Raw genomic sequence first — 22,270 nt, forward strand, 5'->3', positions numbered from 1 at the left:
TCCCAAGAAAGCCCTGCCTCCTGCCCCGACGACAAGCTTCCCCCCTGCACTAGCCCTTGCAACTCTGGAAAAGTGCCTTTCCTTTCTCAAGCTCCAAGTGACTGCCTGGAAGATGTGTTCTGTAGAGGTTTAATAACATCATCTTTGCAGTAACTCCCATCCGAATACACTAATCTAACCCATACAAATCACTCAGCGTGGGACGGATGGGTGGCCAGGAGTGAATTCAGTTCCACCAGTGGACAAAAGGTGTCCTCAGTTAACCTGGAGGGCTTGGGTATGCTCTGCAGCACAGAAGGATCCTAGGGCATTGGATGTGCCATATCCAATCACACCGCTAGTCAATCAACCCCAGCGTCCTGCTTTCTGTCATGGCGAGAGTAGGGGAAAGATTCCTCTCCCAGTCAGACTGCACCTAACCAGTTATGTAATGTTCTGGGGGCATGGCTGTATGTTTAACAGTGCACATATGCTCAGTATGTCACTCATGGCTGCGGCCCGTTGGAGTCAGGAATATAACAATAACACTTAGCACTTCTTCAAGCACTTTTTATCTACAACCCCTCAGTCAGAGAGGTAAGTATTCTTATCTTCCATTTTTTTAACAGCTGGGGAAACTGAGGTACAGAGTGATTTATTAAAGGGGCAGCGTCAGGACAACATGGGCAAAAAAAGTAGAACACCCATAGAAACATTTTGAAATTTTTTTTTTAAACTTCCAGGGGGAAACTTTTTTTTTAAAAATAACAACATTCCCCCCCCGCCCTTGTGTCAGAGGCTCAGACCCTATCAATATTGGGAGAGCACCAAAGAAACTGACTAAGACAAAAGTAAAATGGACAAGCCCAGAGGTGCCAGACCCTTTGCGCAGGAAGGGCTGAATGCCAGAGATGGTGGTTCAGGCTCTCGGCAGACTCAGGCAGGAAGCACTGCATCAGGTTATACCCGGTCCACACTGGGAAGGGTACTTCTGCAATCATGAAGACTAGAAACTTTTTTTTTTCCCCATGAAAACCGGGATTCTGCAGAATCTGAAAATGTCCTGAGCGTCACCCATATTCACCAGACGGGCCAAGCGTCTGACACTCCTGGACTAGTCCGTTTGCAGAAAGTGAATGAAAGGCTAAAAGTCTTAAATAATGAAAACCTCATTAGATTTGAATTAGTTCCCCCTCCCCAGCTTTAATAATCTACGGTGTTCAAAGAAACAAACATAAAACATAACCTGAGATTTGCACTTTAAGTGACTGGTCTAAAGCCACTGAAGAGCTGGGATTAATTAGAGGTAAGTGCTGTTTGGGGTAGGAATCAGTTTGTGGTGTTTGTAGCAGTGCACAACAGGGTCTTAGTTCATGACTGGGGTTCCTAGGTGCTATCATAATACACCTACCAGTAACTCAGAAGTTCCTAGCTCCTAGTCTAGAACTCGCACCGTTTACACCACACCTCTGAATGGAGGATTCATGCACACATCTGTATCAGATGTATGCAGGGAGCTCTCAGTGACCAAGGATGGCTGGAAACCTGGGACAAAGGCCCAAACTGATAGTCACAAGGAAAATAAACAGCTGGGGAAGATTCAGAGCATAGAGCTCCCTGTTTTGCAGGCCCCCGGTTCTGCACTGGTGATGTCACTAGTTTACAAGAGACAATGTGAGATAACCCTAGGCTTGCATGGGATGTGGGAAGTTACGGCTGAGTCGAAAATATGCAGTCCGAGGGCACCAGGCTAGTGGGAGGCAGAATATACTGAAACATGGTGCCTGCCACAATTCAGCCATGAAAAGGCCAATCCCTGGAATCCCATGGGGCAAGTCGGCTTTGGTGTGACCCCAGGAAAGGTTTTCTGGGGTTTCTTTCCAACCGATGGTAATAAATGAAACGACTGCCTGGCCCACACTCCGTGTTGCCGCAGATCTTTGCCTCTCCAAGGGGCAGCGTTTCTCCATCACTGTGTAAGATCGCTCTATCCCGATCTGCAGACCTTGTTGTGTCTTCTCCAAGAATGGGGTTCCCTCAGAAGACTTGGTGCTCTGATCGCCAGTTCCTAGCTGGGATGAATCCAAGAGTGTGGCCCGGTGGGAAAGGGTCTGAGGTGCAGCTTTAACTCTGCCAACTGGCTGGATCCATGTTGCCCCAGATTTGCACAAGGAGCAAGCTGTGAGGATGTCAAGGGGCACCCACGCCTGGGGTGTTAACATGGTTAGAAACCACAGAGATGAGATGCAGCCTTGGAACGAGAAAGAACAAGCTGGGGTCCAACAATGACCCCAGGAGCTGCCCCAGCATGATGCTTGGGGATGCCCTGTTGCTGGGAGACACCCTGTTTAGAATGAGAATCAAAGCTAATGTCCAGATCACTTGTGGTCATTAATGATCCCCTGGCGTTCTTCAGAAGCTCAGGGCTCTTAGCCCCAATATCACGGCCAAATCCGTGTAGCAGAATCTACATCCTGCCTCCCTAGATTTCCCACGCCATTTCAGTTAGGTACAATATTCATCTCCCTGCCCTACACTGCAGTGTGGCTCTTAAACAGCTGCTGAGTTCCAGAGGTGGCTGCATTTCAGTGGTGAGTGAAGCGATCCCAGGACATCATCATAATGTTTTGAGCTCCTTGCTATGGAAATGCAAGTTATTATCCCTACTCTGCAGCTGAGAGAGAAGCAGCCCAGTTCCCTGTTTCAGTTCTGGTTCCCCAGCCTTCATCCTCCTCTCCATCAAGGTCTCTTGCAGGAGGCCAGGCATATCTGGGGGTTGCTGTTTCAGTCCTTTCGCTGGGGGATGGAGTTTCTCTGGTCCCTGTGTCCATGAGGACAACAGACAGTATCCTTTGAACCCAGTTCCTGCTGTAATCATATGATGCATGATCACTGGAGAAGCAACCTCAATGGGACTGTGCCCAGGTGGGAGGCTGGAGCCTGACAACAAGTGTGAGGCAGCTGGGATTTCATTCTAAGAGCATTAGCTTTGTTTAAAAGGCCAGGGCCACGGTAGGTTATGACAAGCTGCAGTGACTTTTTGCAGAGGATTTGCATTTATATTGGGGGGCTGCTTAGTATTCCCGCCCCTCCCCCGCCCCCCACTCCCTGCAGACTTGGTAGTAAACTCCTTTGCTTGAAACCTGACAGGGAAACAATGAAGTCCATCTCCTCCTGCCGTCTGCACGAAAGGAGCTGGGGGCATCTCAGACAGATGGGAGCTCTGCTGCCCCTGGGCTGATGGGAACTTGCTCCCGACTCCTCATTTATTCCTGCACTGTCATTCCCAGACAGGAAGGAAGATTTGCAACGTAAATACAGGGAGGAAGAGGAAAGGAGGGGACATTTCTCCGCCTCCCTTGAAAGCCCATTGGCATTAACGGATAAAACTCAGGACAGAGTGGACTGTTGGACTCAGGGAACACCCCAGACAAATGTGAGACTCAGAAGGGATGAGAGCCTCCCTGGCGGGGCTGGGGGGTGGTAATAAAGGAAAACATCAAGAAAGGAAGTAGTGCTGTGCTGGAAAAGGGGAAGAAAAAGGTGGCTTTATACCAACACTATGCCCTCTACGTTGTGGAATACAGCCAGGGGTCAGTATGGAACTCCTAAATGAAAGCAGGACCTTGGATTAAACGGCCATAGTCTTGTAGGATGGATCTAAGTGGAACCTAAATGAGAATCACTATTCTTCTCCCATGTCACATACACACACTTCATTGCAAACTCCTCATTACCTCTTAAACCTTGATAGCAAATTCTCCTTGTCCCAGCGAAAAGCTGCAGGCTAGTTCTAGGCCTCCATCAGCTCCGCCCCAGAAGTGGCTGTGTTTCTGTGGTGTCATGTGTATATCATTTGTAGATTTATTGCAGAAAATTTGAAACAAAATTCAGAGACCTTGAAAATCAAGACTTCTGCTTTCTGGCTTTGAATTTCCAAAAATGGTTCAAATTTTCAACAATAATAAAAAAAAGAACAGGAAAAAAATGCTAGTGAATTTCTTTCTCAGGTTTCATCTTGGAAAAACTGAAGCCTTTTGGAATGGAAATAGGTCCCACACCCAAAAAACGGATCTTGTTTCCAATGCAAAACAACTTCCAGCAGTTTTGAAACGCAAAATCCTTTGGGCTGAAAATCAATTTGCATTTAAAAATGTGAAATCTTTTTATGTTGCATTTTTCTTAAAATATGAAAAATGGCCATTTTGGCACCAATATCATGGGGGGGGGGGAATCCTCCTCTGTTTCAGAGCTGTGAAATGGAAATAAACTTTTTTTAAAAATACACAAATTAAATAAACATTTTTAACTCCTTTCTCTCTTCTCTAACAGGGACGAAGATGCTTTGGGATGGAAGTTGCTATAGAAATGTTAGATAATATTAATATTTAATAAAACAGTCACTAGGATATTTTTAAAGTAATAAAGATATTGCTGTAGGGAAGGCAAAAATAATTAAGCACCCGATTGTGATACTCTGACTCCATTTGAATAGTGCTTTCGCCATGAGCACTGGCCCACCAAAGTCAGTCTTCTACTTGTGGAGTAATAGGCTATGGGTTATAACAGGATCATATCTGGTCCTGCACACAGAAAGAAATGTCTTCTGCAAACACCACTGACAGCTTTGAACTCAATTAAATGGTCTAAGAAGCAGCACGTCTCCTTTTGCCCCCAAGGAGCAAAGTGGGGACATTAATTATTATTATTATTATTTTGACCAGCCACCACAGCGTACTTAGTGCTTTTACAAACACAGACAGATGCACGGTCCCTGCCCAGAGGAAGTTATGGTCCAGCACAGATGCAACAAGCTGAGGCACAGATAGGCCCTGATCCTGCACTCGGATCCATCCAGGTGGATTCCTGCACTGATGGGGCCCTGCATGGGAGGGCAGCAGTAAGTCTCAGATTGCACCATCGGGGCCTTAATTAGGCACGGCAGGATTCGATTTTCGATCGGTAAATGTCAGCGATCATTGTCAGCTTCTCTCCCTACTCATGTGTTGCGGTACTTGGCAGAGATCCCTGGGCAGCTTGAGAGGAAGAGCTGGCTGAATATTAACTCCACCCTTCCCAACACACCAGCAAACAGCTCTCTAGCTGCCTAAATCCATGTGAGCTCAGTAGCGCAGGTACATGGTTCTAGGCAGTGCAGCCTAGAAGAAACAATCTTTTTCCTTCTCTCAGGAGGAATTTCCATCACTGATAAGGGACATTTACAGAGCAGGGAAGTTATTTTTTTTTTTAATATGGCTTGAGGGCTTAATAAATGGGTATGAGTTTATCTTTCTCTATATTTGTGCATGTGTATGGATGGACTTGTGAACGTAGCTATGTGAATGCACTCATGCCTACCAGTGGTGTATGTGGATGTTTTGATGTATCCCTGTAGTGTCTGTTTGGGTGTCCATAAGCATGTGTATCTGAGTATTGCTATATATTAACTGTGTACCAGAATTTGTGTGTGGTGTCTGTGAGCATCTACACATGATTACTAGTGTGTATTAGTGTGTAGCAAAGACTTTCATAGCCAAAACCAATGGGAGTTAGGCACCTAAAGCCCTTTGAAGATCTGGGCCTAAGTGACTTAGGTCACTTATCCCACACCTTGCTTCCTACAGGGCTTAGATTTTCAGAGCGGCCTAAGGAAGTTAGATGCCTGATTCCCATTGAAATTTGGAAATCTAACTCCCTTAGGCTCATCTGAAAATCCCAGCCTCCGGTTGGAATAAATGACTATTAATAGCGGACTTTTTAATTTTGATTTTCTGCTGATGCGAACATTGAAATGAATTCAGACAAAATACTTGGAAATAATCCTTGAAAACAAAAATCAACTCCTTTCAATCCCAGACACAGTACATGCAATGTTCTATTCTAAAGGGGAAAACAGCCCCACCCAAATTCCACCAGGCCTACTAAATTTCTTGATAAGGCAGCACAAGCAAATGAAGAGAAGAAAGGATAGATGCAGGAGTGTAGGAGGAAGAAGAAATGCACGGTTAAGGCAGGGAAAGGCAACAAAAAGGATGTGTTCATTTGCGACACCAGGGGGTTACACTTGCTCTATCTGAAGAATGGCATCTGACAGGGGCGTGATCTCCAGTGTAAATTAACGCAGCTCGCCGCATATTCCAGCTCATAACCGCTTAGCATATGTTACTGCTGTCATGTTAATGCTCGCTAGGCCAAGGGGCTGACCTGCATCGCTGAGGAGAGCTGTGCAAATAGCTCTCGGCCGTACCGAAAAACCCGTTTCATTTCATTTCTGAGTGTTTTTTACTTTTTAAAAAAAAATAAAAGCAAAACCAATTTCTAAACAAAAAATCATTTTGAATGGAAAAATTGAAATGTTTTGATTTTTTTCAGCTTTTATACTTCGATTTTTTTATTTATTTTTTTTTGGACTGAACAATTTGGCGAATTTGACTCAAATTCGCGAAGTGGTTTGGTCAACGCAAATCTGCATTTTTCATTGAAAAAAAGGTTCTGATGAAAAAATTGGCCAGGTGTTATGCCTGAGCCTCCCCCAAATGCCCCATCATGCTTCCTGTTCCTCCAGGATCCTCCTGCTAGGCCCCAGGGCTGATGCTCTGCACAGTGCCCAAGTGTAGCACATGTAACCTCAGCCTGGGCCCAGCAGAGAAGCGGTGAGCTTGGCTGAGCCTTGCAGTGGCGTACTCGAACATGGAGTGTTTCACCATAACCAGCAGCTCCCAACAGTAGCCTCTTTGTTCTATCCACAACCCAAACCCAGGCCACAATCACCCGCAGGTGAACAGCAAGGGCAGGCCCGAAACACTGGGTCTCTCTGCCTAGCAAGAGCGGGCCAGGAGGGCACCTCACAACAGACCAGCTGCCAGCAAAACGACAAGGAGGAATAACAAGGAGAGATGACAACTACCTCCACGGCTCTCACTGTCCGCCGGCTTCACCTGGATTGGACGGGCCATCTGCAACGAGAGAGAAAGACAGGGAATGAGATATCGCTGCCCGCCCGCCAGTCACATGGTGGCGCCAGCAGCACCAGGGAATTCAGCAGCACTGCCCGAGGGTGGAGAGATGCAGCTAGGAATATTACCTCCTCCCCTTAGTGATGCTCTCGGACCTGCGCAGCGGAATAAGCCCTTGGGCACCCATTGCCCAAGTACTCTCCCATTAGGAGCCCCTCTTCCCGCTCTGCCAGTAAATGCCTCTCACGTCAGTGTGGAGGGGTGTCCTGGGGATGTGGAGATGGCATGACTGCAAGCCAAGACCCATGACATGATTGCAAGCCAGCACCTGCAGAAAGGAGCCAAAGCAGCTTCTTTCAGATCTTCTGGGAGGAATGCAGCCCCCACCCCTTCCTATCCTGGCAGTGCAAAGAACACACCTCCTTTAAATACATACAGTCTGTACCAAGGAACCCTGCATCTTCCAGGCAGCGGATTGCTGGCTGAGAAAGACTCAGGCCCCTGGAGCAAACACTTCAGCATTTCAGAATCTAATACCCAGGGGACAGTGTGGTCCAGTGGTTGAAGAACAAGCCTGGGGACCTGTGAGCTATTCCTAACTCTGCCACTGACTCAGCATGGCCTTGGGCAAGTCACTTAATTGTGTTTCCATTTCTCTCTCTCTCTTACTGTAAAATGTGGGGAAATAAGACGTTCGTATCAGACAGGGGCGGTGTTTCATTAATGCTCCTTCAGGGAATAGAGATCCATGAGGGAAAGCTCTAGAGCAGGATGATTATGAACTTCTTTTAAAGACGGTAGCGACACCTCAAAGCATCATCCGCACAGGAGAGGAGGTGGTTACCTAGTGTCACAAACCCCTCCAGCTCCAAATGGCATTTGGGCTCTGCACTCATCTCGCTAATGCTGATCTAACCTGGAGTGACCCCCTCCCAACCCCCAAAGTCAACAGGATGAGAGGACAATTAGGTTATTATGGGCACCAGGGTGGAAATTTTCAAAGCACCTAAGTGACTAGGGAGCCCGAGTCCCTTTTTCAAAAGCACATCTTGTGATTGGGAGTCTGCGCCTCACTGAAAGTGAATTCACAAGCAATATACCTTCTCCTCCTTCAAGGAGCCCCAAATCGGAGTCCAATGGCCTCCGGTGTTGGGATCTCTTGCACAAGAGGCGCATTTCCATAACTACATGAAAAAAATTCAGCCGCCCCAGTCCTCACTCAGGAAAAGCTCCCATTGACTTGAGTCGGTAACGTTTTTTTGCCTGAGCAAGACCCACTCACATCCTAGAGGATCGGGTCCTCAACTAAGTTCGGTGGTTTAAGGCACAAGCATGATGAGAAACGTAGAATGAAGTCGAGTGATAAAAAGTTATGAACTTTTTATAAAGTAGATGCGCGAGATTCCCCCCACTCACACCCCCCCTTTGCTGAGAGATTCCAGCTCCAAGTGACTGACTGATGGCGTCCTTCGTGACTCCCAAGAATTCAGTGTTCTGGCGCTTCTGCTCCTGGGTCACATTTCCAGCTGTGTCAATGTCCCGGATGTAACTGCAGAAGACCTCCCTTACCTGAGCAGAGAAACGGAGCGCCTGGCTGCAGGATTGTGTCCAGTCATCCAGTATGCATGCACAAATCTGATCTGTCTGCACAAAGGCTGCACGCATTTATGCAGGCGAACCTGCTGGGGCCAGTAGTGGAAACCACTGTTCCCAGCCAGCACCCCTGAGATTAGTGGTTTCAGCTAGACACGTGCACCTCTCTTTCCAGCACCTGGTCAAATCGGGGAATGAAGAATCTGCCTCTGACCAAAGGGGTGATATTTGGAGATGGAGACCACACAGAGGGGAGCTATTGGGCCCTTTCTCCAGGAATGGGGATTCGACCTGCTGACTGACGGAGAGACAGATGCACAGACTTGTGTTGCCTCCTCCATACCATGCGCCAGCTCCCAGTGCTTCAGCACGCCAACTTGGAACGGTGCTTTTCCCTCCGCAGGCAGCACTACCATCAAACCCCAAATGCCCCCTGTGCCAGCTGACTGGTGCAGTCCCATGTGGCATCCCAGGACTTTGTTGGCTGGTCTTTGCACTAAACCAGTGACTGGGCACCAAACCCAACCCACCCTTCAGAGGCTGTTTCTTTCCCAAGACCCCGTTCGCCATCTGCCTCATGCTGCTTTGTCATTCCAAGGAGACTTTAGCGCAAAGCTCCTTCCCTTAGCTTGGCCTGTGATTCACTCATCCCCTTATTGCGATGGATTGATTGTATTGATTTATGGAGCGCCTCTGGCCATAGCCAGCCTGCTAGGTGTCTCTTGGGTGTCTCTTCGGGTAGGCGCAGATGTAAGCAGGATTCCCAGAGTAGGACTCTCATCCAGACAGTCCCCCCATACACCCCACTGAGAGACCTGAGCAAGGCAGTGGCTGCTGCGTGCCCGTCTACATCAATAATCCGTGCAGCGTGGGCGGTGGCGTGGGAAGCTGTGTGCCGACCCGGAGCATGGTTGGGCAGCACAGTCCAGATGTGCGCTCGGGAACAGGCTCAGGGGGAAGGGCAACAGCTGTACTAGTCTCACACACACACCCCTCCTGCCCCCGCTGCAGCCTCAAGAACCAGCTTTATTTCTCGCCAGGAAGAAAACCTGGGATTAAGATAAACAGATGGGGAGGGAGATGCAGGGACTGGACTCTGAGCTCAGCCCCACCAGTGCAAATCCAGCATGGCGGGGAGGCTTCATTGAAGCGCGTGGCTTTATGCCTGCATATGGGAGAATCCAGAATCTTTAACGGCAGCAGTGGGAGGGGGAAGGGAGGAGCGGGAGAGGTTCAGGAACAACCCCAAGGGGAATTCAGCACCTGAGAACATCCTGCTCCCCCCCCCGTCCCCACCCGCCCATCCCCCCACAGGCCTGTCACTCCAGCTCGTGGCACCTTGGGTAAAGGAGTTGTCGTCATGGAAACGGTTATTCACCACATGGAACCTGACATTTGTGGTTGCCATGGTAACCAGCTCTTAGGGGCATTCCCTCCGCTTTGCACAAAAGAGACATTTTGATATGATCTTCAGAGAGGGGGCTGGCAGGAGGGAGAAGGAGGAGAGTCCCCCCTCCCCGCCATTGCGCCCAGTGACTCTCTGGGCTCTGCCAGCGGGACGCGACCCTCGCGGGATCGGCAGGATAAACTGGCGTCTCTCTAAACAGGTCCCTTTTTATTGCAATGCCTCCGAGGCCCCAGCTGCTCCGTATGGGAGCCCCAGTGGGGCAGAGCTTGGCCAGGCCCCTCTCCAGAACCAGCGCCTGGTGGGAACTGCAGAGCTGTGGCAAACAAAGCCCTCTGAGCCCATCGCTCACTAAAGACACCTGTAATAGGGGAACGGGGTGAGATGTACTAAGGCCTGCGAGTAAGCCCTGGGGTGCATCCAGAGCCGGTTTCAATGGAGTTGCACCAGGATAACTAGGAGCAGCATCTGGCTCTGGGATTGTGACCAAGATGGCCTGGGGGGCTCCCTGAGCCGCGCTGCAGACCCCAGCTCGCTCTCATCCTGCCCTCTAAGCCACACTGAGGTCTCTCCTCTGCTCTCGCTCATCCCTGGGAAGCTGACCCAAGCACTCCTCAGACTCACTCACAGTGGCTCGGGGCTGCAACCAGAACCAGCCTGACCACGAGATGACGAGGTTCTGGCCAGGCTGAGCGTCCCCATGTAGCTCACAATCCCTAGTGAGTTCTAACAAGTCCCATTTACCGCTTCCACTCCCTCCAGTTGATCTGTTGTCAGCCAAGCCTGGCTCCATGGCAGAGCCGTGAAGGGGCGGCTTGGCTTGTTCTCACCTGCTCAGGGAGACGTGGGTAGAGACGAAGAAGGCGAGATACAGAAACCTCTCAAAGCAGCGAAAGGCATTTATGTTTGGAGAAGAAATTCAGACTCCTCTGCTTAACGTTTGCAGCGAGAGGTCTCCACCACTGGCCCAGCCATGGAGGAGGCATCATGCTTATCACATTTTCGGGCAATGGCAGCACAGATCTAAGGAGGCGACATGACCTTAATTCCAGCACCACCACGGCTATAATGGCAAACAAACCAAAAAAGGCCGCACAAGCAGAGACCTAAACGCACAAATGCCAGGAAATTCTATAGCAGCTTTATCTTGGCCCAGGTGTGTGATCAAGCTGCATAGCCCAGAGACACTCCACTAGGAGGGGTGACCAGAACAATGAGCAATCTAGAATAAGTGACTTACTCTTCATACAGGGTCTCAGGTCCCAGCACCTTACGCTGACAGGTGAGCATTTGCTCCTCCCATTTTCCAGAGGGACCGAGAGAGGCATGAGGAGGGGAAGTGACTTGTCCAGGGTCACCCAGTGAGTCAGTGGCAGAGCTGGAGATACAACCAAAATCTCGTGCTCCTCATACCTGGCGTTAGCTGCCCTGTCACACTGCATTAGACATGATGTGTCATATACATCCACACACGTACAGACCAACGGGCACATCTATGTACATCTATGTTCACGGTGCCCAAATGAACACAGAGACCCACCATGACCACATGCAGTCCAGACACATGCGTGCGCACACACACAAACATACAGAGCCAGGCACCCCTGCAGACGTGTGTATTATGCACACACATGCCCTTACACAGGCATGCATGCGTCTACCACACACGGACGTGTGAATCCTCTGAAGCATCTGACCACTGGTCTGGCCCAGGATAGCCGTTCTTATCTCCCACATGCACGGACATATGCATGCATGTACCGGACCCCCCCAACCAGACACATGCATGCACTACACACACCCACACCCATGTGGCTCAGAGGGTTTTTGCTAGTGATTTAAGAGGCTGAGCCTACTTTGCAGACTGAGCTTGATTTTCCTCATTAAATTATTTAGATGAGCATTAAAAATTAACCTATTTATTCATTTCTGAAGAATATCACATTAACATTTAGCACACGCTGCTGGGCCAGCAAGGGCCACGCTCCCCCGCCCCTCACCGCCGGTGCCTTGCAGCGCTTCCTACCTGCCGCTAATGATAGGCAGCGTTGTCAGCTCTGTGACCCACCGGGCAGGGGACCAATGGCCTTGCAAAGCGGTCCCAGCGACATGGTGGTGGTGTGGCCAGACACACCAGCAAGGGAACATCACCTGGTTAAGCAATCCCTCCCTCTCTCTGTCACACCACCCCCCCCCGACACACCCACTGAGTGTGTATCTCTCCCTTACCCTCCTCTCTCTCTTACACACACGCTCGGTGTGTGTGTCTGTCCCCTCACCCTACCTCTCACATACACACACCAATCTGTGCATGCATCTCTTGCTTTCTTTCCCCCACCTTCTTTCTCACACTGTCTCTCTCTCCAGCACTACCTCCTTCTCTGTCACATGCACACATACCAATCTATCTGTGCGTGTGTGTGTGTGTGTCTCTCACACACACACACGCACACGCACACACACACACACACACAGAGTGCCTAAGCATTTCTCTCCCCTGGGCTCCCGCCGGGCAGCGCCCAGCTGGCCTGGCTAGGATTGAGGGGTGCACTGACCGCAGGTGCATTAGCAGGCTATCTGCATTCGGACGTTAGAAAGCTCGTCCTTCAGAATTCATGCCGATCCCCAAGTGGTCAGGAGCTGCCTTGTGGGAGGAGCAGAAGGACAGCCCAGAGCAGCCAATTCCTTTCCCAGCGAGGGAGACAGTAAGAGGCCTTTACGATGCGATTCTGTATAAATTACAATATAAATTGCACCCCGCTCCATGCTCCTGTGGGGCTTGGAACATGAAGCCCAGTTGGGAGAGGGATTTGGTGGCTACTCCAGCTCCTTTACTGTGACATTCCTGCTCCTGTTTTCTGATGCAATTGCTGGGAGTGAGGATGCCTGGGATGAAATTCTGCCACATGAAGGCAGTGGGAGTTTTCCCATAGATTTCAATGGGGCCAGGATTTCACCCCTGGAGTCCCCCTACCTGCTGCCCGTCCAAGGGCCAAATCCTGAGCCAAACCAGGCAAAACTCCTGTTGAAGTCAATGGGACTAAGGAGCACAAATCAATGGGAGGTTTTCTAGTGAGCAAGGAGTGAGTAAAGCCTCTGGGCTTTGATTCCAGCTGATTACAATTTGCTCCACAAAATGAACCATTTTCCCCAGAACATTCCTGGGGATGAGCAGCCCCCACATGGCCACACTGATGCACAGAGTGAGCGGCCACCCCAGTGACCCAACAGCCCAGCCCCCATCCCGCAGCCATCTCCTCCAGGAGAGGGAGAGACCATCCCCTCCTGCTTCCCAGGATGTTAGGCTGCAATGCTAGCAAACCATGTGCTGCAAAGAGGGCAAGAGTCCCAAGGGAGGAGCCGGACTCGCTCTCTATTAATTAAGTGTAAGTGATGTAAAATAGCCCCTCAGGTGCAACACAGGGTAACCTAGTGGCGTTAAGTGGGTCAGAGGCAGAGACCATGAAACAAACACAGTGTGTGCTGGCTCCGTAGGGCCCTCACTAGAAACAGGGGCACTCAGGCACTTGCCAGGATCAGGGCATGAGTCTTCAGCATTGACTCATTGGTTCACTGCTGGCCAGTTTAGAACTTCCTGCCTCCTGGATCACAGCCACTAAACATCCATTCAAAGCACCAGGGTCCGGAACCTGACTGGCACGTTCAGCTCCTATACCTGGGCAGGTGATGATGGATCAATGCCCTGGAACATGAAGGGTGAACAGTGGCAGAGTATGTATCTTTCTGCATGTCCCCACATGCTACTCTATCAACGGGGCTCAGTCCTGACCTGGCGGATGAAAGGGGAGAAAGGGAAGTTTAGTCTTCATTGATCTTTTTAGTCCTTGGTGGTTTCCGTTGAGAGCATCAGTAAGGTTGGCCATTAAGATGGTACTAACCGAACGCTGCTCTGGCACCATCCAGCTGAGTATCTCAAAGCACTTTAAGAATGTTAAAGAATTTACTCTCCCAACTCTCCTTCTCAGTCACACAGGAAGTCTGTAGCAGAGCCAGGAAAAGAACCCAGGGGTCCTGACTCCATGTCTCCTGCTGTAACTGCTAGACCCAACCTTTGTGGAATAGACTGTGCTTTGAGAACCGGACTGAGAATCCCCAACTCATTTCACACGAGCCCCTTCTGAAGGCCATCGTTTCAAGCAGAGCAGGACCAGTGTCTTCCTTTTCCTGGCCCAGCCGGCTGCGAGTGACAGGCAGGTGGAGAGGGAAGCTGTCCCCATGCCTCGGGAAGACGAGCACTGAGTGATGACAGACAGCAGCGTGCAGACATCCAGGCAGAGTGAAGGACAACGACATACAAGATCAGTCGCTTCGCCTCCTCGGGTGCTCTGCAGCTTCTTACTTTTTCCTTAACGCAATCAGTCACCCCCGTCTTCACTCCTGTTCCTGCTACTCCGCCAGCAAGGCGAGCTCCTTATCACTATGACTGGGAAAGTCTTTGGCTCTCCTTGATATCCCTATGGAAGTGACAGCACCATTACTGTGCATTATCATCAGATAACCAACAGGGGAGTCCATCCCATCGCAGCAATTACGAGCCTCTTCGCACAGCAGGCTCTTGGGCAGACACATCTTGAAGTGGGCTGTTTGATGGGATGAGGCACTGGCCATTCTGCCCTCACTTGACCCTCTCCTTTAGCATGCCTGAGGGCAGCACAGCTGAGACCACGGACATCAAATGAGCTCCCCAATCATTCTGGTCATTCCTTGCCCTTTACGATTGGTCTTGTTGGAGGTGAGGGTCTGAAAGCTGGTAAGAGGAGTGCGCCAACTCTCCTGGAGTCCTTTCCACATGCTGCAAAAGAAATCTAAATCACATTTCCCAAAAGAAATCTAACTCACGGAAAGAAAAATCCAGGACCAGATCCAGTTGACATGGGTGTTGAAGTAACGCCACTGACTTCAGCAGGAGTCAGTCTGGATTTACGCTGGGCTAAATAAGAGTGGAAGCTGGCCCATAACCTCTCGTCCAAGCCTGCACTGATGTAACTAAACACACTGAAAGCTTTTCTAGAGCAGATTCATTGATTTGAAGGCCAAAAGGATCCATTGTGACCCTCTAACCTGACCTCCTGCATAGCACAAGCCAGAGAACGTCATCCACTGATCTCAGCATCAAGCCCAGAACTTCTGCTTGAGCTATAGCCTCTCTTTTACAAAGACATCCCATCTTGATTCAAAGACTTCAGTTAATGGAGAAGCTACTCCATCCCTAGGTGAGGTGTACCAATGGTCAATTATCCTTTCTGTTACAAATGTGCACCTTATTTCTAGTCTCAATTTACAGTCGCCCCCCAACTTACATAATCGTTCTGTTCCGGAAAGCCTTGTATAACTCGAATTTTGCTTAAGTCGGAAACGTATACCCATACGTTACACAAAAATTTCCGCAACTCGAAAATCCTGTTTCTGGATTATGGAACTTTTTCCATAAGTGCAAATTTGCATAAGTCGGGTCTTGCGTAACCCGGGGAGCGTCTGTATCTAGCTTCAGCGGAGTTCCCAAGACCCTGTCCTTCAGGGTTTTTGTTTTGCTTTTGTGGTTGGGATTTTATTATTATTCTACATGCATATCTACAGCACCCATTGCCATGACATCCCTTAGACCACCCCCACCCAATCTTACTTGAGTGGCACCTCTGTCTCTCCTGCTCTCTGCCTGTGGAAAGGTCTTCTGAGGAAATGCTCTGGTTTAAGTCCCTGGGCTTAATATAGGGGTATTTGGGTGACATTTCATGGCCTGTGATACACAGGAGGCCAGACTAGATGATCTAATGGTCCCAGCCTCTGTGCTGGGCTCCTGGCCACTTGTTGCCCCCTCTCCTATTTGACAGGCCATGCTCTAACCCACAGGTCTAGATCGCTGCTCAGAGCAAAATGAAACACGTCTGGCAGGACCGGAGGAAGAGCAGGCGAACTGCATTCACAAAACACTGTGGTGCAGTCACCCCATTACTCCCAACACACAACAGAAACGAGGCGGAAGGGGGGGGCTTGGGCGCATAGCTAAGCGTGTTGGTAACACAATGAGAATGGTGCGATCTCCACCTCTGCCCTACCCTGTGCATTGTAAGGGAGCAGGCATGCGAGGGACCTGAGACTCACTGCTGCTCTGTGTATCATATACACTTAGTGCTCAGCCTCACTTGAGCTGGTGCACCGGAGCCCCATCGTCTAGTGAGCCCAACTTCACACTACTCCAGGATCTGGAAGATCATTATCACCAGGCTTCTAAAAGCTCCCATCTCATGACTGGGAGCTGCCCACAATGCCAAGTAGACTAAGGCACCTACAGCTAGATGGGCAGCGGCAGGCAACTCCAGCTCAAGCCTTCACCTGCCACTGGTACAGGTGCACCAAGAAAGTTTGTCCATCCCCCCTGACCAGGATCCCAGGCTCCCCTAGGCCTGGGGAGACACACCCCAGTCAGGTAACTCACCCCAAGTATTTTCAGGTGGTCTTTTACTCCATGCCCTTCTGGTCTTGACAGCTTAGTAAGGGGAACCAAACTACCCCTTCACCCCAACTGAGGCTCTGGGGGGCAGCAGCCCGGCCATTCCCCCATCTCCTATTTTTCGGGGTATCACTAGGTCACCTCCGCTCAAATCCAGGATACTGCCCCCATTTAGCAGAAACAGAACAAGAAAGAGTTCTCGTGCCAACTTCGTCTGAAACCCAAGATGTTCCATGTTGCTGCACAAGGATGGATTGGGTGTGGCGATGAGAAACCACAGTACCTGTGCTGCTCAAATGTATTAAACTCACCCAATCCTACTGGTAACGAATAAAGTTGTCTGAGCCTGTTGGGGGACATCCGGCAAGGGATCTTCCCTAGTGAGGAATATGAACATCAAAGCAGCCTCCTGTATGAAGTTTTCCTCTGTACTCTTACCAACAGCACCCTTTCCTCCTCTCACCCACTCCTAGTCCTCCCCTCTTGGATGCTTTCCATTTGCATAAGAAGGGTCATCACCCCTTCTGGTCTTACTGGTACCCAAGAGGGGGCGGGGCATTCCTCCAGATGTGTTCGGGGCAGTCCTGCCAATGATGCGTAATGGGAGAACCCTGATACTTCCCTCTTGGCTAACTCCATCATCCACCACCTGCCCCATTTTCTCTCTGACCCTTGCAAAAGAATTAGCCAATCAGATACATTGATTCCCTCCTTCCTGGAAGGAGCCTGGATGACAGCAGGGCTAGGAACTGACTGGACAGGACCCAGCTCTCCACTGCTCCTCTAGCCTATTCAGCATCACTGCCAAGTGTCGAGATGCCCTTAGACATTCCACCCGCAGCCCCTGGAGTGATGCTGAAGGTCCTGAGACCTCAGAGATGGGCCCAAGGGCCTGAGAAATTCCCCAGAAGCTTTAGTCTCAGGCCAAGAGGCTGAGATCAGGCAGGAATGGTTAGAGGATTTTTACTAAGGCTGGGAGAGGAGTGGGACCCATAGCATCCCCCTCCAGAACAACATCATTCAGACCTGTGAAGCAAAACTTGGCTCCTGTTTGTAGGTATCTGCTGTTCTCCAAAGAGTTCAAACCCGAATGGCTGCGGGACACGGCAGCACCTGTTACGCAGTCACCCCTCCCCCACTGCAGCTTAATTACAGTGATTTGGGAGAGATGGGTCCCTGCTAATTTAATGTTCTTTTGTTGTCAAGAAACAGGAGGCCGGTGGTTCTGTGCTTCAGAACTAGGCTGTGATGGGGACCTCTCCACCCAGGCCTCTGCGTACAGGCCTTAATTAACTCCCAGTTCCCATGGCAACCACTAACGGTGCCGCTCACTTCCTGACAGCCAGGCTGCTGCAGCTCCTCTTTCCGAATGATGCAAATAGAGAGAGATAGAAAACCCTCCTACAACAACAACGCACACATGGAAAAACCAGGCCTGGCTGGAAATCCTCAGCAGAGCAATGATGAGGGGCCAGGGTTTGAGTGGGGAAATTTGCAGTGGGCTGAGCACGTGTGAAGGCTGGTGTGTCCCCGCACATACGTGTGTATACGTGAGGCTGGGGAGGGCCCACATCTGTGCATGCCTGGAGAATGCATGTACTCATGTCCGTGTATTTGGGGAGAGCATACGTGCCATCGCATTTGGGAGTGTGGGCGTGTTTGGGAAGAAGTGTGTGTACGTGTGGGGGTGGGTGTCTTCGTTCACATGCGTGGGTGTGAGCCTGCTCAGAGAACGATACCTCCAGCTGAGCAATGTGCCTACTCTCGGCCATAGGCACGGCATACGTACTTGTGCATTTCCGCTTGGGGAGGGCACACACTGGCGCGCAGGAAGAGAGCGCAGCCATGCCCTTTTAGGCAGCATGTGGAAGCTGGTGTCGACCTTCAGTCTTATGAGCTCTCCAATTCCCAATGTGTGTCCCGGCAGCCCATTCTCCCAATGCCCATTCTATGCAGGCTTCTGCTGCATCCTTCAATTAAGCCCCTCTATTCCCCTGCACTCCCTTGGGCCAGATGCACCAGTGGAATAAGCTGATGGAATTCCCACTGAAGTGACTCTGAATTGCAATCCCTTCGTAGCCAGGGCTGAATCTGGCCTATGTCTTCATGCTGTGGCACTGTTTCACTGGGCCAGCCCTGGTGTGTTCCCTGCATTGCTATATTCTAGTGCTTGCATATCTGTGATTAGCCCCCACTCTGGTGGACTCGGGGCTGGTGAAATGTACGGCAGGCTGAGGATTTCTGCCTAAAAACCCCACAAAGAGGGGACAGCACAGGCGGTGGCCATGCAAGCTTCCCTCACCCTGCACCGATGCTGGGCCCAAACTATGACCTGCTGTGACCGCCTCCGGAATGGAAGATTGGAGTCCAGCCTTCATCTCCATTCAATCTTCAGGCCCTAAATCTCGCTCCTGGAAGTCTCCCCAGCAGGCACTGTCAGTTGCAGCATCCTGGATGAACACAGCAGGCTTGGTAGGTCATGCATGGAGAGGCAGCTCTGGAGATCTTGGCCGAGGCCAGATTCACCCCCAGCATTAGAGGTGAAAGTCTGGTGACCCCATGATTAGCTCCCTTCAAGCCAGCCAGTCCCACCGTATCTCTGTTAACCCCGGTGCATTGCCTTCCTCCTGGGTGGGCCTGATTCAGCTCTGCTTCGCATCAGCGCAAGATCAGGAGTGAGAGGCAAACCAGATGCTGTGTCCTTACGGTCTAGTGCTGCTGCATCTCTGCGTTAATCCTTGTGCACCATCCACAGGAGCCAGTTCTGCTGCATCTCAACCCCTGGTGCATTCCCAGCGTCTCTCTGCTCTAGTGTGGCTGCTTCCCTGTAATTTTCCGTTCTCGTGTCCCTGCGTTCCCAGGCTCTCACCACGTCCATGCGTTGCTCCCCAATCTAGCACCATCTCAATACCCCCACTGCTGATCTTCAACCTGCCCCTATTCCCAGCTTGGATCAATACCAATTTCTGCCACTTATTTGCCTACCTTTCAGCAAGCCCTTCTTTGTTCTGCATAGATATAAAACTGTAACTGTACCTTGCCAGAAGAATCACGCTTTTTTTCCCCCTTCCCCCCTTCTTCTTCAGGAGCAATTTTATGCAATTTGCAACTGTCTGGCTGCAAATGAAAAGTGACACAAAGCGTTTCTCCGAAATATTGAAAAGCTGGCTGCTTTTCCCTCAAATTTCACTTAGCGAGAAGCTTTAACTTTGGCGCGTGTGATCACTGCATGTCATTAATAACCTCTTCGGTTCCTTTCAGAAGTCTGTAAGTGAAGGCACAATCACGAATCAAAGGCATGGGTTATTGAGATATAATATCTCTTCAACCAGCCAAGGATAAGTGCGCTGGGGAGCAAAGAGAGGGCAATGGACACTGCACCTACATACTGATTGGCACCCTGTAAGTACAATAGATTAAGTAGAAGGCCAAGGACCTGGTGCTCTGCTGTTTAGAACCAAAGATCCTGCCTCCATCCAGACCTCCTAGAGATACATTTCTGAGCAACATGTAACCCTCAACAGCATGATCTTGGGAAAGGAGTTTAGCTATATCAATTTCTTCTCAGGATGATCCGCTCCCACCGGGGTTGGGGCAGAGTCCCCAGGGCTCATGGGACTTGCCTTATGGAAAAGATTCCATCTTGGCTCAGAGGTTCCCCAGTCAGTATGCAGGAACGAGGGCTGGGGAATTCTAAGTGGGAGGTTTGCAGAGCAGCTGTGGAATCCAGAGGCCAACTCCACATCTGGAATAACGGGCAGAGTTTTGGAGTGCCCTACAGCTCTGTGCCTGGCATAGATGGATGCCTTATGGGACATCCGCCTTGGCTACTAAGCCAAGGAACATGGAACATTATAGGTCAGAAGCTGAAGTGCCTGTGGGGCGTTGGGGCCAGGATGAGCTGTTTAGATGTCTTCGGTATTTGTGATGCTCCACTCACTCTAGATCCCAAACACAATCAAAGAGGGCCCACTTAGCCCATCCTGGTATTATTTGAACTTACTCTTCCTATCTGAGCTAGCCTGCCCAATGCTGTTCCCTGAGTACCAAGTGTTGCTTTGAATTCCACATAGTCAAGCCCTGTGATGCCTTAAAAATAAACCCAGATCCTCCAAAACCTTCCACTAGCTGGAAGATGGACCTCTCTCTATATTCAGTGCCATGCCACCAGGATCTTGACTGGTTGAATCGTGTTCCACTTGTTTAGGAAGAACTAAGCACGTATTTGTTTAATGACAGATTTCAGAGTAGCAGCCATGTTAGTCTGTATCCGCAAAAAGAACAGGAGGACTTGTGGCACCTTAGAGACTAACCAATTTATTAGAGCATAAGCTTTCGTGAGCTACAGCTCACTTCATCGGATGTATAGAATGGAACATATAGTAATATATATATACACACACATACAGATAAGGTGGAAGTTCCCATATATCTGTATGTGTGTATATATATATATATATATCTTACGATAGGTTCCATTCTATGCATCCGATGAAGTGGGCTGTAGCCCATGAAAGCTTATGCTCTAATAAATTTGTTAGTCTCTAAGGTGCCACAAGTACTCCTGTATTTGTTTAAGGTGATCTAGTCTCACCTAGCTAAAGGAGTTTGAAATCATCTCTGGTTGATTTGAGATTTCAAGAGCCTAAGAGGAAAATTGAGAACCCTGGTACCAAGGGTGACTAGATGTGACTCTATGGCACAGAATTGAAAAAACTGTACAGCAGTGAGAGATGAGACTGGCTTCTAAATACTACAGAAGGCTCTGGAAAGCCATCTTGGTTGGGATTCTCAAAGCATAAGGGTCTTTGAGATATTGCCAGTTTGGATCATGGCCATGCCAGGGGACAGTTTTGAACTTTTTCCATGTAGAATGAGCTAAAATCATTCCTGGTGCAATAAAGTTGACCAGCAGGGTGTTATACCAGGGTGAAATTTAGGCTGTCACAGTGCATTGTATTTCCCGGGAGCATCTAATACAGCATCTCTCTGAAATGGTACATGTGAAAGGGTTCAACTATGGGGATGAAGAAAACATTTTTATGTTGGAAATAACAGAATATTTTGCCCTTGTATAACACTTTTCTTCTAAGGATCTCAAAGCACTTTTCCTTGCAAGCCAGGCAAGTATTATCACCCCCCGCACTACAGTGGCTCCAATCCTTCCTCTCCAATGGTGCTCAGAGAGAGGCAACAGATAGTCAAAAGCCCCTATTCTGTGGCGTCCCACTGGGATCCATACTATCCCCTCTTCTCTTCAATATCACCACTGGGAGAGCTAGTGAGATGCATGCACTCAGCTACCAACAATATGCCGATGAGATTCTACTCTTGATCTCATTCTCAGCTGATGCAAACACCACAACTAATGTGTCAGAATGTCGACTAGAAATTAGCTGTTGGATGGAGAACAGCTGGCTCAAGCAGAATCCAGCCAAAACCGAAGTGATGCCATTCAGAAAAGCAAAAGAACTGGCCGAGATGTTGAACTGGTTTACACCTAAAACTTAGGCTGACCTAGCTACGTTGCTCAGGAGTGTGAAAAATTCACCCCGCTGAGAGAGTTAAGCTGACCTAAGCCCTGGCGTAGACACTGCTAGGTTGACAGGAGAACTCTCCCCGCCTCTTGGAGGGGTGGACTAACTACAGCACTGGAAAAACCCCGTCCGTTGCTATAGCAAGTGTCTACACTACAGTGCTACAGCGGCATAGCTGCAGCCCTGTAACTGTGCCGCTGCAGCATCTGTACTGGAGACAGCCTGTTGTCTCCATTTTCCAAGGAACGCACATCGCCCCCATTCATCAAAGTGGGGTGAAAATCTCGAGGTCCCATTTGACTCCTCACTAAGCTTGGATGACCAGGCA

At 49.7% G+C, this 22,270-nt stretch overlaps 1 protein-coding gene across 3 annotated transcripts in view; it reads right to left on the minus strand.

Moving 5' to 3' along the window:
- The window catches only part of CELF5 (CUGBP Elav-like family member 5), a 57,532-nt gene that overhangs the window by 20,438 nt on the left and 14,824 nt on the right, over positions 1-22,270 (minus strand). For 2 of the 3 annotated variants that reach the window (XM_073323826.1, XM_073323824.1), the window contains exon 3: positions 6,884-6,935. In XM_073323826.1, the coding sequence (XP_073179927.1) occupies positions 6,884-6,935 (52 nt within the window). The remainder of the gene's footprint in view (positions 1-6,883; positions 6,936-22,270) is intronic. The other variant, XM_073323825.1, reaches the window with a different exon arrangement.

This window comes from Lepidochelys kempii, chromosome 25 (genome assembly GCF_965140265.1).
Source record: "Lepidochelys kempii isolate rLepKem1 chromosome 25, rLepKem1.hap2, whole genome shotgun sequence".
Taxonomy (NCBI): Eukaryota; Metazoa; Chordata; order Testudines; family Cheloniidae; genus Lepidochelys; species Lepidochelys kempii.